Source organism: Globicephala melas, chromosome 5 (assembly GCF_963455315.2).
Source record: "Globicephala melas chromosome 5, mGloMel1.2, whole genome shotgun sequence".
Lineage (NCBI taxonomy): Eukaryota > Metazoa > Chordata > Mammalia > Artiodactyla > Delphinidae > Globicephala > Globicephala melas.
Genome location: NC_083318.1, coordinates 110573673 through 110590374, shown reverse-complemented (window position 1 = coordinate 110590374; position 16702 = coordinate 110573673). Strand labels below are relative to the sequence as shown.

At 40.1% G+C, this 16702-nt stretch overlaps 1 protein-coding gene across 1 annotated transcript in view; it reads right to left on the bottom strand.

Moving 5' to 3' along the window:
- Positions 1-608: 608 nt before the first annotated feature.
- The window catches only part of LRBA (LPS responsive beige-like anchor protein), a 732049-nt gene continuing 715955 nt past the window's right edge, over positions 609-16702 (bottom strand). Inside the window, exons 54-57 of the mRNA XM_030878183.2 lie at positions 12876-12977; positions 9664-9860; positions 6331-6482; positions 609-1776 (exon numbers count right to left, since the gene is read on the bottom strand). Coding sequence (XP_030734043.1) covers positions 1686-1776; positions 6331-6482; positions 9664-9860; positions 12876-12977 — 542 coding nt within the window. The 3' untranslated portion in view covers positions 609-1685. The remainder of the gene's footprint in view (positions 1777-6330; positions 6483-9663; positions 9861-12875; positions 12978-16702) is intronic.

The following is a 16702-nucleotide window of genomic DNA, read 5'->3' as shown; positions in this document are numbered from 1 at the left end:
TGACTTAGATATTCCTAATTTTCTTCTGCCACTTTCCCCAAAGTTCCCGAAGTGTGATATCACAGGTTAGTACCCGTGAGGATATTCATGTACCAGTAACTTGGGTATGTCTTTGACTCTAAGATGTACTTCCCCTCTCCCACATTTTACCATCTATTGTTTTGTTAATGGGTTATAAAACAACAGTGGATTTTAGACAGAACAGTGTATAAAGTTCCTTTGGTCGTTTGTTTGTTAGATAAAGGTCTCTATGTTCTCATTTCCGTAATGCCCATTTTCCTGTTTTCATTCAAGAGAATTGCTCACCTATTGGTTATTGTTCAAAAACTATGACTGAACCAGGGTTTGACATTTTGCTTGCAATAACTATATTATCATCATTGTTTCAAAAGGAGGAGTGAAAAAGATTATTACCAACAAAACAAATACCATTTTAATTTTTCTGGCAAACAAACAACTGCGTTGTTCCATTCCTAAAATCTTTGCTTTTAGAGAAGAGCTGAATGTGTAGGAGAAAGGAGGCGACCCCTTTTAGGTAAGTAAGTTGCAAGAGTAATAAAGATGGAATGTCCGTTTCAATGCAGAGTTCACAACTTACAAAGAATTTATTTATGCAATACAGACCTTTTCTCAAATATTTTTCACAGAATTCCACACAGCAATCTGCTAGAAAACTAGAATTCTACAACACCAAAAATGACATTTTTGTAGTACAAATTGCTAATCAAAAGGAAGATGAAGATTGTTTAACAACAAACAGAAGGTAAACGAGGGTTGCTTCACACAGCACCCAGTAGCCTCTGTTCCTCGGCCCGGGGTTGGGGTGGGGAGGTGGGGGAGCCCTGACAACGGCTCTGCCTCAGTGCGTGAGCACAGTCAGCCCTCGGGGAGTGAGCCCTGGTACTTGCATTTACTTTAAAAGAAAAACAGAGGTTGTGAGCCCAAGAGCATTTCCATCATCATTTCATTTGGGTGTGCTAAGAAGAGGACAGATCAGGAAAACATGGTAAATATTTCACACTTGCGATAACATTAGATCCTTTATGATAACCACACAATAAAATAAAATACCCTCCCCCGAACCATAATTTTCTAGGCCTAAAACATGCTCGAAGAATAATATTGATAGAAATAATTCACTGAGATGTTTTAAATTACATTTACTGTAATTTAAACATTGCTATTTAAATCCCAGAAATTTCAGTGCTGAAGAAGCACAGTTGTTTGTTTGGAAAAATACAGGACCCAAAGTACAGCGTAAATAAAATTCCCTCATCCCAGTATTATAACCCATTCCTTATTGTTAAAATCATACATTTCTCAAGATTACAGATAAACGGGAAGTGTTTATTTTTCCATAATATAACTAGCATAAGTGGGTTTACTTGCTCCACTGTATACTTATTATTTCCATAATTGGTGAAAATAGACTTCTCATTATGACTAAAAATATAGATTTTTTTTTTAAACTACAGAACCCAGCAGCCAGTTTTCTGCTTTGCTATTCCCCCAAAAAAGTCAAGCAAAGTCTACAAAAATAGCAATTAACTTTAAAAAATATTTTGCTTCTTAGAGCAAATTTAAGTTACATTCAGATGTGATTGCTGTTTCTAAGAGAAAGATGCTGAGGGCGCTTCCTGTGCCCAGGCTGGGGGGCAAGGCTGAAGCCCAGCTGTCACTATCAATCAGTAGCGGGTTTGGTATTCATGATGCCACCGGTTAAAGTCATTGTAGAACAGAACAATGCTTCCTGAGGCCATGCCAGAAATGATGCACCTGGGAGAAGCAGAGAGAGAAGGAGGGGTTTACAAACCTAGGCTTTGTTACTAAAGAAAGAACTGCCCTCCCCAAATCCACAAGGTAAATACAGAAGATGGCAGCCAGACCTACAATTTGTGAGATTTACGGTATGTTTTTTTGATGACTAAAATGCAGTCCTGAGTAAGCTCAGAGTCCCACCTCTGACACTCCACGTGGATCCAATTCACAGCTTGCCTTTATATTGAAAGTACAGCTAGTTTGTGCAAGATGAGTCACAAAAACCTGAACAGACTAGATAGATAATTTCTAAGGCGGAGAGGCTGGGCAGGTAAACTTTTTATATTAGGTATTGGAAGCAAAATAAAGAATCATAATCTCAAAGTAATTGCTGGTGGAGGAAGCAGCATACAATCAAGTGACTGACAGAGGTATGTGACACGTACAGAAGGAATGAAGAGTAAGAAATCAGAGTGCTGACCACCCTGCAGAAGAATATTCTGTGTCCCATAGTGTTAAGGGTAGAGGGGCTTTGTCCTCCCAACACAGCGACTCACTGCCATGATCACTATAGACAGGAGTTGCTGTTTGCGTCCCCTGTCCCTGAGCTGGTGGTGCAGGGAAAGAGATGAAGCAGTAAGACAGGCGGTTCAGAGGAGCCTCTCCAAGAGGCAGAAGCCTATTTACTATCTTAGACCTCTCTCTGTATGGTTTGGTTAGGAGAGTCCTTTGATGTCATACTTAGTATCCTTAGTAGTACCTCATATCAAAATTAGGAACTAAAATGTGTCAGAACAAGAAAATCAGCTAAACACAGAAGAAGGCAGTAATGAGGATATGAGGGACAAAAAAGCACTGAGACATGTAGAAAGCAAACAGTAAAATGGCAAAAGCAAGTCTTTCCCTATCAGTAATTACTTTACGTGTAAGGTGATTAAACTCTCCAATCAAAAGGCAGAGAGACTGGCAAAATGAATTAAAAACATGATCAAACTATGTGCTGTCTACCAGAGACTCACTGTGATCTAAACAGGTTGAAAGTGAAAGGATGGAAAAAGATATTCCATGCAAATAATAATGAAAAGAAAGCTGAGGTGGCTATACTAATATCAGATAAAATAAGTTTTAAGTCAAAATGTTACAAGAGACAAGGACACTATATAGCAATGATAAAAGGGTCAATTCATCAAGAGTATATAGCAGTTACAAACCTATATGAACCAATCAGCACCCCCCCAAGATATATGGAACCAACGCTGACAGGATTGAAGAGAAAAACAAACAGTTCTGCAATAATGGTTGGAGACGTCAATACCCCACTTTCAATAATGGGTAGAACAACCAGAAAGAAGATATGGAAATGGAGGATCTGAACAATACTAAAAACCAACTGGATGTAACACATATATAAACATTCACCCAACAACAGCAGAATGCACATTTTTCTCAAATGCACACGGAACCTTCTCCAAGATAAACCATACATTAGGCCACAAGTCCTAATACACTTTAAAAAGATTGAAATCACACACAGTATTTTTTCTAATCACAACAGAATTAAACTAGACATCAATAACAGAAGGAAAACTGGAAAATTCATCAGTGTGTGGAAACTGACCAATGGGTCAAAGAAAAAAATCTCAGGGAAATTAGAAAATTCCAAGACAAATGAATACAAAACAACAAGCCAAAACTTACAGGATGCAGCAAAACCAGTGCTAAAAGGGAAATTCAGAGCTGTAAACACAGATACTTAAAATCTCAATCAGTAACCTAATTCTACACATTAAAGAACAAGAAAAAGCTGCAAACTAAACCCAAAGGTAACAGAAGGAATGAAACAATAAAGATTAGAATGGAAATAGGGGATAGAAAAACAGAAAAATCAACAAAGTCAAAAGTTGAGTCTCTGGGGCTTCCCTGGTGGCACAGTGGTTGGGAGTCCGCCTGCCGATGCAGGGGACGCAGGTTCGTGCCCCAGTCCGGGAAGATCCCACATGCCGCGGAGCGGCTGGGCCCGTGAGCCATGGCCACTGGGCCTGCGCGTCCGGAGCCTGTGCTCCGCAACGGGAGAGGCCACAGTGGTGAGGCCCGCGTACAGCAAAAAGAAAAAAAAAAAAGTTGTGTCTTTGAAAAGGGCAACAAAATTGACAAACTTTTAGTTAGACTAAAAAAAAGGACTCAAATTACTAAAATCATAAAGTGGAGACATTGCTACCAATTTTATAGAAATAAAAAGAGGATTATCAGAGAATACTAGGAACATCTGTACGCCAACAATTGGGATAACCTAGATGAAATGGAAAAATTCTTAGAAACACACATTATTCCAAAATTTCATCATGGAGAAACAAAATCTGAATAGACTTATAACGAGTAATGAGACTGAATCAGTAATCAAAAACCTCTCAATAAGAAAAGCCCTGGACCAGAGAGCTTCACTGGTGAATTCTGTCAAAGATTTAAAGAAGGATTAACACCAACTCAAATGCCTCTAAAAAACTACAGAGAACATTTCTTAAGTCGTTCAATGAGGCCAACACACCCTGACACCAAAGTGAAACAGACATTACAAGAAAATAAATCACAGACCATATCCATTATGCTTACTGATACAAAAATCTTTAACAAATAATAGCAAACCAAATTCAGTAGCATTTAAGAAGATTATATACACCATGACCAAGTGGGATTTATTCTTGGAATATAAGGATGGTTTAACATTCAAAAATCAATTGTAACGTATCACATCAACAATTAACAACAACAAAAGAAACCCATATGAGAGAAGGCATTTGACTAAATTCATCATCCTTTCATGATAAAAACACTGAAACTATGAATAGACGGAAAGTACCTCAACACGATATAAAGGGCATTTATGAAAAATTCCCAGCTAACATCGCATTCAATGGTGAATACTGAAAGCTCTTCCCCTCTTACTGGGAACAAGACGAGGATACCTGTTTTCACCACTTCTAGTCAATATAGTATGAAAAGTCCTAGCCAGGGCAGTTAGGCAAGGAAAAGAAATAAAAGGAATCTAAATTGGAAAGGAAGAAGTAAAATTACCTCTATTGCAAGTGACATGATCTTTATGTAGCAAATCCGAAAGATTCCACACACAAAAAAACTGTTAGAACTGATGAACTTATATTAGCAAAGTTGCAGGATACAAAATCAACAATACAAAAAATAAGTTGTGTTTCTACATACAAGCAGTGAACAATTCCATCACAGCAACAACAATGACAACAAAAAAATAAAATGCTCAAGGAATAAATTTAACCAAGGGGGCAAAAGGCCTGTATGTTGAAAACCAGAAAATATTGCTTAAAGAAATTAAAGACAACATAAATAAATGGAAAGATATCCTGTGTTCATGGATCGGAACACTTAATATTGTTAAGATGACAATATTAGCCAAAGCTGTCTACAGATTCAACCTAATTCTTAACAGAATCTCAATGTTTTTTGCAAAAATAGGAAAAAAAAACCATCTTAAAATTCACATGGAATCTCAAGGGAGCCTGAATAGCCAAAACAATCTCAAAAAAGAACAACAAAATTGGATGTCTCATACTTCCTGATTTCTAAACTTACTGTAAAGCTACAGTAATCAAAACAGTGTGGTACTGGCTTAGAGAGAGACATATAGACCAACAGAATAAAACAGACAATCCAGAAATAATCTCTCATATATAGGAACAGTCTTTTTCAACATATAGTGCTGAGAAAACTGATATCCACATGCAAAAGAATGAAGTTGGACCCTTATGACCATCATATATAAACAAACATTAATTCAAAATGGATCAAAAACTAAATATGAGTTAAAACTATAAAATTCTTAGGAGAAAATATAGAGGAAGCACTTCATGACACTGAATTTTGCAATGATTTCTTGGATATAACACCGAAAGCACAGGCAACAACAGAAAAAAAATAAATGAGACTTCATCAAAATTAAAGGCTTTTGCACATCAAAGGACACTATGAGATGGAATGATGAAAAAGTTCTGGAAATGAATAGCGGTAATAGTTGTACAACAATGTGAATATACTACTGAATTATGCACCCCAAAAAAAGGTTTAAATGGTAAATTTTATGTATATGTTATCACAGTAAAAGAAGTTAAGAACTAAAATGAAAGACTGTATATTAAAAAGAAATAAGATGCCAGGTAAAGATTATCTCCCTAAAATGGAGGTTTTAGTAAATAAGCCAGATTTCTCAATGGAATCATTATGGACAGACATACAGGCATTTCACATGAAATTTTGTTTAAGAAAAAAGGTACTTTAACATAAAACGCTTTACAGCAATATAACTGGAGCCTCTGTTACTTAAATCCTGTCTATTCCTAGAGAATTCAGCCTTTGTCCAAAATTGGCAATGCCATCAAACAAAATCATGCTTTTTAAAAAGTACCTTGGAAACCCCAATATCCATCAGCTTTTTTGATTGCACAGGTGACCCTCACAGCCCAGCCCAGCCATCAGCCCAGTTACTACATACATTCCCTTGCCAGTTTTTAATGCCACCAGTATAGACCACTATTTCAGTGTTACCTCTGGTCGTAAGACAGTGCCATGGCCCGGATCCCGGCGTCGCAGCCTGGATAGGCGAAGAGCTGCTTGAGGTCAGACACCTGCCAGACCATGACCACACCGTTGTCTCCTCCGGTGAGCAGGTACTGCCCATCCCGGCTCAGCTGGATAGCCTGTGAGACACAGCAACAGTCAGTAGAGACACGGCTCTCGGAAAACTGGGGCCCTCACCGCATCTCTGATTAATTCGACGTGATTCCAGCCGGCTACTGGAGCCACAAAGAGACAGAGTGTGTATGTGTTCCTGAGGAGTTTTCAGGAAATCATGAGTCATAGAAGACTTCTGCTATTTTTCAAAAGTCAAATGGGCAAAGTTAGGCAATGCTGGAGTTTTTGAGTTTTTTTGTTTTTAATTTTTGCTTTTTAAGGATGAGGTGGCTGACTCTTCCAATTCTATGACTACTAGTTAAATGGTCCGTGTTGTGGACGGGGACCAGTACTGTAAAACGAAGCGCTTCCTGGCATCTCTCCATTGCACTGTGGTCATGCTAAGCCTGTTTTGTACCGAGGCTGGGCAGACAGTGCTAGCTGACCTCATATCCCTGATAAAACACTGCTGCCTGTGGGGCTCAGCCCCACAGGAGACCACCTACAGTTTGAGCACCTTCACTAGGCCTGCTGGAAGTTTACAGCAGGTGGGAAGACAACTTGGTAGGGAACCGTGACTCCCAGGGTGATTAAACCCAGTTTAAGCATTTTCTTCTTGCCCCAGGACTGACTGCTTCCTGCCAGTGCTGAACTCAAAGGACAGACACGTAATTTGCTCTTCAGTCCTGTCAAACCTACCAAAGGCAGGCCACTTTCTTTTTTTTTTTTTATGACTTTTTACATTTTTTCCATGGTTGAAAAAAAGAATCAAAAGAATATTTCATGACACGTGAAAATTATATGAATTCCAAATTTCAGTGCTCATAAGTAAGCGTTATTGGAACAAAGGCACATCCATTCATTTCAGCTACTTTTTTTTTTTTTTTTTTAAACAGAGAAAGTATGCCAGCTCCTGATATAAAAGGTCCCTCCTTACTTGAGGAGCAGATCCTACTGCCCCTTCCTCTCCTCCTGCCCCCTTCCCTCCAAACCTTCTTTTCCCGGTTTATTAACATACACATTTCCTTTCTTTAGCTGGGTGACATTGGGAGTTCTAAAAGTTATTGCAAATACCTGTAATCTTCTGTCCACCTGGATACAGTGAATGTGGGAATCCAGATTGTACTAGTAGGCCAGAAAGAAACTATCTACCTTCTGAAAAATATATTTATACTGTTCCGTACTCAGAGTTTTAGCATAGTTGCCTTAAGTCTTTACCCTTTGACAAAATTTTTTTTTTTAATTATAGAAATGTTTCATAGCCATTCAATTCACATTCAAGTAAATGCGAACTTTCAGAGGTCTCTTAAATACAGCTTATTCGCAAAAACACAAAAATACACCTAAGAAATCAAAACCTGTGGGTGGAAGACACTTTCATTCAAGAAGCATTCTCTAAATTTTAACCAAATACCCATAGTAAGATTTTTCAATATAAGTGAAAACCAATATCCTTTTCCCCCATTCATTGCACAAACGTCAATCTCTAGGGGCTTATCTGGGAAATGAAATGAAGACTACAACAAATAATTATTTGCTACACTTATAAAATTCAGCTGATGAAAATCCATTAACCTTACGGTTGTGGTTCACTTGAGTTTTATACGTGAGGCTTTTTACTGGATAAGTGCTATATTAAAACATAAATTAAAACCATTAATCTTTAACTCTTTGTCCTAAAGAATCCCTACTCCTAGCTCTGTGTTGAAATAAATAAAACCTGGACTTTTAGGACTATACATGTATCAGCACCTAAAACATTTTATTAAACCAGGTGCCTGCCAAGGTTAAAAAATATTTTGTTGGCCTTTCTCATGAGGGACTTGTCAAATTTCCCTGAGAATAACAGCCAGGGTAGCATTTCCTGAATAGCACCCTATCTCCCACCCAAACCAGCATTCACGTAGTTCTCAATTCTCATACGCCTCCTCCAGTCTCAATCCAGGTTGGGTTGAGACTAGAGATTTTAGGAGGGCCCTGGGGACGTGTGAATCTCAGCCCCTGGACTCCTGAGTGCTCGGACAACACCGTAGTTGCTCGGACAACACCGTAGTTGCACCAGTTTCCAGGAGGTACCAGCAGGCCACAGCAGTCTGCTGGCGACAATCATATCCTAAGACACAGCTTCCCCAGGAAAACAAAATAAATGAGTTCCTATGGGTGAAATGGGGGGTGATCCTTTGTTTAGGATAACATAACTTTGCTGCTCTGTACAGGCTGCCCACTTAAATTTAAGTTATTCATTAAGACATCTAAACATTGCCTAGTTGATGTGCTCTGATATGTTAACCAAATGCCACTGCACAATCTGGCATCTAAATAAAAACAGGTGGGAGGCCTTGATTAGTGCAGAGGTTCCCCAGGCCACCTGCCTGCAGGGTTCTTGTTGCTCTTTCAAAGAAACTTCATTTCTGGTCTGAGCTAATGACTAATTTGTTTCCATGGTCTCCTTTCCTTATACAGGCTCAGACTGCAGTATGGAGGTGGAGATTTTTGTTCTGTGATGTCTCTTAGTCCAAGCCTGTGATTTCCTTCCACCCTTCCCAAGGCAGTTAGCTGTGGAAGTGTGGGTCTCTGGAGCCGGGCACGGGCAGTGCTCATTTTAGGCAAGCTCACTTTAATCACACAGTTGCCACTTACAAGTTAGTATGATAAAGTGCAGGCGTGCTGGGGAAAAGGCGATGGATTGTTTAAGCCTAAAATCCAGTGGGAAATACTACAGAGGGAAAAAAACAACGGCCATAGGGCAGAGAGGAAAAGCATGTGTGTACGAACAGTCTGCAGAAAGCCTCCGACTGCTGCCTTGAGGAACTTCCCAGAGCCTTTGGTACTAACTGAAGTACCACAGAAATTGTTTTAGCCAGCAAGGGATTTCAAATTACTTTACAGATTTATTAGTGTAGCTGACAAAATAATCGCAACTCAAAGTGACAGATTATCAACATTATTATCGTAAAGAAAAGAGGAAAGGAAAATCCTCTAACGTGTACTTGGTTTAAATGAAGGGAGGGAAAAATAAAAGCAGAGTGTGAGCATCTCTGTATGCAGCCTTCGTGGCAGAGGTGGTCAAAATGCACTGGAGAAACCTCACGGAATGGGAGAGAGAAGAAAGCCATTTACTAAATTGAGAACCCTCTCCCTCCTCACTCACCTTTACACTTTGAGGTAAAAAAACAGAATGCTGAAAAGTCTGTAAGGTATACTTACCCTTATGTTATCATCTGTTTCCACGGTGGCCTGGAGTTTTCCATTCACACTGAATGTACAGAAGAAGCCATTTTCATAGAATATGACACAGTGACCCTCTCTGGAAGCCTGCATGAGTTTTGGTTTCAGGCAGTTTTCAGGACCCTCCAAAGTCCTTAACAAGTCTCCATTCATGGAATGTATGAGACATGGTCCTTCTGAGAAAACAGGAGAAACAAAAGCCAAAATGAAGTTTCTGAATAAGAACAGACAAATGTGACCTGAATCTTGAGCACCGTTGAAACAGGCTGCCAGTACCATATCACAGTTGTAGAAAGCCTTAAAAAATTATATCTTAGATATCAGTTATTTTGTAAAATCTGCATGCCGGCTAAATCTCACCTTCCACTTGGGAAAGAAGGAAGCCGAGTCATGCATGTTCAAGTTCACTTCTCAAGAGACAGGAAGTTACTTTATGAAATTCATTATGCCAAGGGATGATAAGAGCTGGAGGAATTCAGAAAGGAACAGGACAAATTACAAATCCTAAAAGAGCTTCCAGGAAGGCTGGGCCTCAGTTAAACATCGGCTGCACACAGGGTCCCGATGGTAGCAGCATTGGGGCCTGTGTGGTGAGAACTCATTAAGGCAACTTCTGAAGGCCTAAAACATCTTCCCTCCCACTGCTTGCTACTTCGCGATGAGAGAAGGTGCCTGGTGGTCCACCTCCTCACACCCCAGCCCCCAGGGAAATTCATACAGAGATCCTTCTGCCACTTCTCCTTGGCAAACAAGTCTGCCCCCCTGCTGTCCCCGAAACCAAGCAGCTTGCATCCACCACTCCCCACTCTCCGGGCTGACCTCCAGGCTGAGATGCTTGAGGAGGATGGAGAAACTGCATCTTTACTGAGTGCCTGCTACATGAAAAGCAAAAGAGGAGCAGGTAACCAAAACTGCTTGTGTGATGAGTAAGTTCTCAGAAATGTCTGAGTCGGACAAATGGGGTAATTAGACTATATGCCCTACTCCTCTCCGGGCTAAATTTCTCGTGGCTACATGGAATCATCACGTGTTCCCCACATGACCATTAAAACGTGTCTCTCGTCTTTTTCTTGACCACTCAGGGAGTTGATAGGTTTTTAGTGTTCTCGACATAAATACATAAGGCAGTCTTTGCTCTGCACAGTTCCAGCATGCATGAATTTCAGTTGTCACTCTAAATGACCCCAGTCCCTCAATGCCACAGTTCAGATTTCAGTTATCACAGGAACTGCATAAGGTACACACTTCATGGTCAGCTTGTCAGTCCACAAATCACTATAAATAACAGGTGTGCATCATGATGGGTGACCAACCCCCTCACTTCTTTCGAAGTCTGTTAGTGAATGGTCACTGCACGTCGGTGACTCAGCTCATGCACAGACAGCAAACTCTGTAGTTGTGTTGCCTCCTTGTCTCCCAGGGATGGAACTGTATGACATTTTATAAAAATGGATAATCAAAAGAGGGTAGTGGCCAACAAAGATGGATCTGAAGTAAGGAAATGAGAAGTGACAAAGCTGAAAGTAAAACTGGAAGCCAACATAAACGGAGTTACAGAAGATAGAGCTGACCGTGGGAGTGCTGACATCGCTACAGATGCAGCCAGAGGAAGTGAGTGAAGGTGATCTTACTGACATAAGCCCTGTAAAACTTAGGAAAGTGCTGTTACACACATGAGGATGTCCCAGAAGTGACGTCAGCAAAAATCTCCACATTAAAGGAAACCTAGGAGATATTTCATGACATTGAAAGCACAGAAGATAAAATGTTGGAAGCTGATCCAAACTTAGGAAGGAGTTTGACAACTGGTCAAGGCACAGAGACGATTCTCACTCCTTATCTTAAGTTACACGGAGAGAAGGGGGCGAGCACTTTCCAAGTACTCTTGATGTATTTTTTCACAAAGAAATAAAAGACTGTCATTCGTAATGTCTCTAATGTTTTAAATTAGTGTACTAAATGTGAGTTTTACTATTTTTTTCATGTCCATACATATGTGTATGTATGCATATATGTATAAAAGTGAACAAGAGAATTTTTAATGTTTTGATAAAAATTTGTAAAGGCCATGGAACAATCATAAAATTTCCCATTATTTTTCATAATATTTCCCATTGAAATTATTGATTTTTAATATCTTTGCATGGTTTCATCTTGCATGGTCATTTTTATGGTGCTGTACCACCGTGCAAAGTGAGGACAGCCTGTAATATGATAGGTTCATTTTACATGTCCAATTTGGATCACGTACAATCCGGGAACTCATGTTAGCTCAGGATAAATGAAATCATTGGGTATAAGGGGAAAAAATCCAGTAGTTATAGAATTCTTGCTATCATTGTTACTATTTCATCGTTTTGACCAACTAAATTTGTAAACACCAACATTTGACTCATTAATAAGTCTCGTTAGCTATACAAAGTATCATAGTTCGAGACACAGATAAGGTGACTCAAAAACTCTACGCTTCTCCCTCAGATAAGCCTAGGAGATATGTGATTACAGTACTATTTTGTGTTCAGAGCTCAGTTCAGGGCAGAGAGACAGAGAGATGAATAGACTATTACAGCTGAATAAGCAATGAACTGGAAACAGCTCTGCTCCTGGTCAGATCCTGATTTGTTGTGTGCGCTCTTAGAAAGCTTGCTGAATATCTTTGGCCTAAATTTGTGACGATGCTATGGGATAGACCTCCAGGCCAACCAGCTGAAGAATCTTTCCACCCCATTCTCAATGCCATCCTGGCCCCTGCCTAGTTCAGAGATTTGGAAAGTAAAACAGACTGGGTCAGGAGTTTCCGTTCAGGTGTGAGGTGGAACCCAGCCCAGTCAGAGTCCAGAAGGATAAACAAATACACTAAGACTGTCCTTGTTCTCGCCTCACTCTTCAGAGCAATGCTGTGAAACAGGACTTCAGTGCAGTGATGGAAGTGTTCCCTTTCTGGGCCGTCCAGTACGGTAGCCACTAGTCGTAGGTGCATACTGAGCCCCTGCAATGTGGCGAGTGCCACCAGGGAACTGAATTTTAACTTTTATTTCGTTTCAGTTAATGTGAACAGTCCCATGGAGCTAACAGTCACTGTCACAGATAGCACAGCTTTAGAGAAAAAGGCACCAAATTCACCTCTGGTAATTTGTTATTAGAAGACACCAAAAAAATGCATCCATTTTTTGAAGGCCCCACAGATTTACCTTTAGAACCGCTTAACACGAGGCCGAGCTCAGCGCAGACGGCAGCACAAGTGATCTCAGAGTCATGGCCTGTCAAGATGGCCCGAGGAGTGGTGGTCTCACCTTAAGGAAAAAAAGATTAAACGAACAAATCAATTCAAGTTCGTGCAGGGGATGACCTCCCTCGACTCAGATTAAATCATCATATCATTTGTTCCTGCCTCCCATAATGCTTAAACCTTTAATTTATAGTTTGGGAATTTGTCCCCAAATCCTATTTTAGGAGTAGATACAAACTATCTGCTATAGTTTGAGGAACACATGTTGCTGAATTTCTAAGCCTTACGTGATTATCAAGCAACGATAGTTTAAAACAGGACAAAAATAAGACAAAATCTGTATTATAAACTGCCTCAGATTGTCTTTCCCAAGCTTATGTGTCATCCTAATATAAAATCTTACAGAGTATATTTCTCCATGGTTCATTCAAAGAACAGAGGGGGAGTAAAACTATTAATATTAAATTAATTCTGATAGTGACTGAACACTAGGGGAGGAGGGTGAAGGTGGGACAGAAAAGGACTATTCAAATAATGGAAGATGTTTCCAAACGTCGTCACAGGTAGAAGACGTCATCCTGTACCTCAGTCCCAAACTAAAAGGAAAACTGTGGTTGGCTGTGGAGGCACCCCACGAGGGGCCGACGCAACGGGCTCCATCTGGGCCGCGCTGCGGGCCAAGCCACAGGAGAAACTGAATTCCTTATTTAACCTGGAGAATACTATTTTAAGGCAAACGAGTCCTCTACTTTTATAGTGTCCGGGGACAAGGACACAAAACGCCTTCATGAAGTGGACTAATGAGCAGGACTCTGTCAGCACTCTGAGATTTCCTTGATTAGGACTGCTTTTATTTATTTATTTATTTATTATTATTTTTTGCGGTACGCAGGCCTCTCGCTGTTGTGGCCTCTCCCGTTGCGGAGCTCAGGCTCCGGACGCGCAGGCTCAGAGGCCATGGCTCACGGGCCCAGCCGCTCCGTGGCATGTGGGATCCTCCTGGACCGGGGCAGGAACCCATGTCCCCTGCATCGGCAGGCAGACTCTCAACCACTGCGCCACCAGGGAAGCCCAGGACTGCTTTTAGAGTAAGATTGACAAATGGCACTGTGTGATCCACAGGGGCAACTGTGCCCAGAAAACAGGTCACTACTACCAGCTGTGGAACTCTGTGGGAAAGAAGAACTTGTCATCCTAACCCCATACCCTTGGCTATCCTTGGAACAGTCACCTACCCTGAGGAGAGAGATCTGGCAGATCAGGGAAAATGCAGCAGAAACCTACTGTCCTTGAAAAGGCAAATGCTGCTGGTCACAAAAATTAACTAGCGGTTTTTATGATGGTCAACGTGTTCTTTGAAATGTCATGCAAATTTCTGTACATGCCTATGTTTTCCTGGGTGGTGGGGAGGGGAAGAAGGAAAGTAGGGTTTATTGAATGTGCAGACCAGGAGAGGGCCTCTACTGTGAAGACAGGGCCTGGTTTCTGTGCTGCTGGCCCCGCTGCCTCCACAGCCTGCGGTTACTTCATGTCTGGTCGTCTCACGTAATTATTACAATGCATTTATTGGAGTGCATGATGCACAGCGGTGTCCCCACAGTGTCCTTCCTCACTCTTGGTGACTCTAGGTACTACTGAGTGAGACGTGGGTGAAAAGCCATCATATCAAACTCTGTTCCACGTTGGCCGTGCTATGTGCAGTGAGACTCAGGAACTGGCTTGCATGCTTGGTGACCAAGGGAGACCTCAAATGGCATAGTAAAAGGCCAGGGGACAAGTAGAACCAGGGGCTTGGTTTCATTTGATTCACTTTTAGAACTTCTTTGGGGAGAGAAGCTCACCTTAATACAAAGTTTACTTGATATTTTCCAAACCAGAAAGCATTTGTTACAATAGCAGCTATTTTTTTCCCTTAAAAAGCATACAAATTTGGTAAATTTGTTAAGAAAAGAAGCAAATATTACAAACCTATCTGAACTACTTAACTTTCTGCTGGAGATAAGTCTTGCCACAAAAAATAGAAATATTTTTAAAAGTTACCAATACTTCAGCCCCGATTCATGGTCCCCCCATCCCCCATCCCAAGATGCTCTATATTCCATGAAAATACCATACAATGTTATTTTTGAAATGTCTAATTATACCTGTTGGCAACTTTTTTAAAATCAAGAATTAAAATCATTAAGATCTAAGGAATATATTTTCAGTGTGATTGTTCCTTTTTTGTTTTCATAAGGTACCATTTTATGGGGAACAAGATTTGTATTTTAACTTGAATTGTCTTGGAATTCCTCAGTGGAAAATGAGGGTCTGAAGGAAAACTGATGACAACTGAAAGCAATCTAAGTGTAAGCTAAAGTAAACGAAGGACAGATGGATAGTGGGGACACAGAGGACGTTGTCACTTAAGCATGCCAATGCTAATTTTTTGTTTTCTAGATCTAAGAATATTTTCTCAGGGACATGGGGAGGAAGTGAGAAGATTGCTGTCAACTGGATTTCTTTCTTTAATGTAAAACAGTTGAAATACTGAGAATTTTCTATGACTATAAAGTTAGAGTTTAGGAAGCCTCACAATTTACCCCATAAAGTGAATTAAGATATAAGCATTCTTTTTTGTAAACTCATAATTAAGATTTTTATAAGTATGCTTTACTTACAAAATAATATTTTCCAGTAATCTACACTGTACCAATCATTTGCCCCTCCACAAATCAGAAGACACATGTACATGCTGTGTAATTTCAAAACTGAAAAGAGATTTGCCTTTTCCTAGGGCCTGATCTCTAAATAAAGGCCTGTTCAATGCTAGGACTCTGGCTTCAAAGTTTGGCGAAATGTTTTCTAAACCAGGAAGCAGGTTAGACAGTTCAGGAAATATGGGGGGAAAAAAGGAGAAAGCAGAAAGGAAAGGGAAGGGAAGGAAAGGAAAGAGAAAAAAACAAATTGAAAGCATAAGGGTAAACTTGTGATCATTGGGTTCTACTGGTTTCACAAACACTCACTAGATTTCTAGTAAAAAAGACTCTGCTACTGAACTTTCATCCCCTTTAGGAAACGCACATTAATGGCCTCTAAAAATCCACATACAACAATATGAGGAGAGAGATCATTTCCTCTAAGAAAAGCCATTTCCAGTCTTGTTTAAAGACTAAAGTTTGTATTCCCTTTATTATATGCAGTGCAGCTTGGGTGTTCTTTACATTTTCTCATTAAAAAATCTGTTCAAAATAAATACTTGGATTTTTATAAGTTTCAATAAACCAAATGTTTTATGTATTAAAAGTTCACTACAGGAAATAGAATTCTATGATATGGGATTTAAATCCAACAGGTCCAAACTAATAAGTTCAACAGATATTTTGGGAACCCCTTTGGAATGAAATTATGAAGGGTAGAAGGGTTGATGGGAGGCGGAATACAGGCTTCATATGTGGCTCACAGAATCTATTTCTCCATAGTTACATCCTTATACATCATCCTGCAACACAGCAATAACATCCCACATACCAATAACGATATACATATGTGTCCGTGTATATTTGTTTGCAAAGCCTAGAAACAAAATCTGGGAACCATATAACATTCTGACTGCAGCACCCATCTAAATCTGCCCCTCCCAACTACCTGTCAACCCACAGAGTTAATACCTAGGGGGGAAATCAGCTCAAATAAGACTATACTGGCCATGTATTACTTTTTCAAAGACCCCAAAGCTATGGCCATCTCTCACTGAAGTCTCTAAACTGAGTAAGGAGCAGGGGAAAAAGTCTTCTGAAAAATATCAGG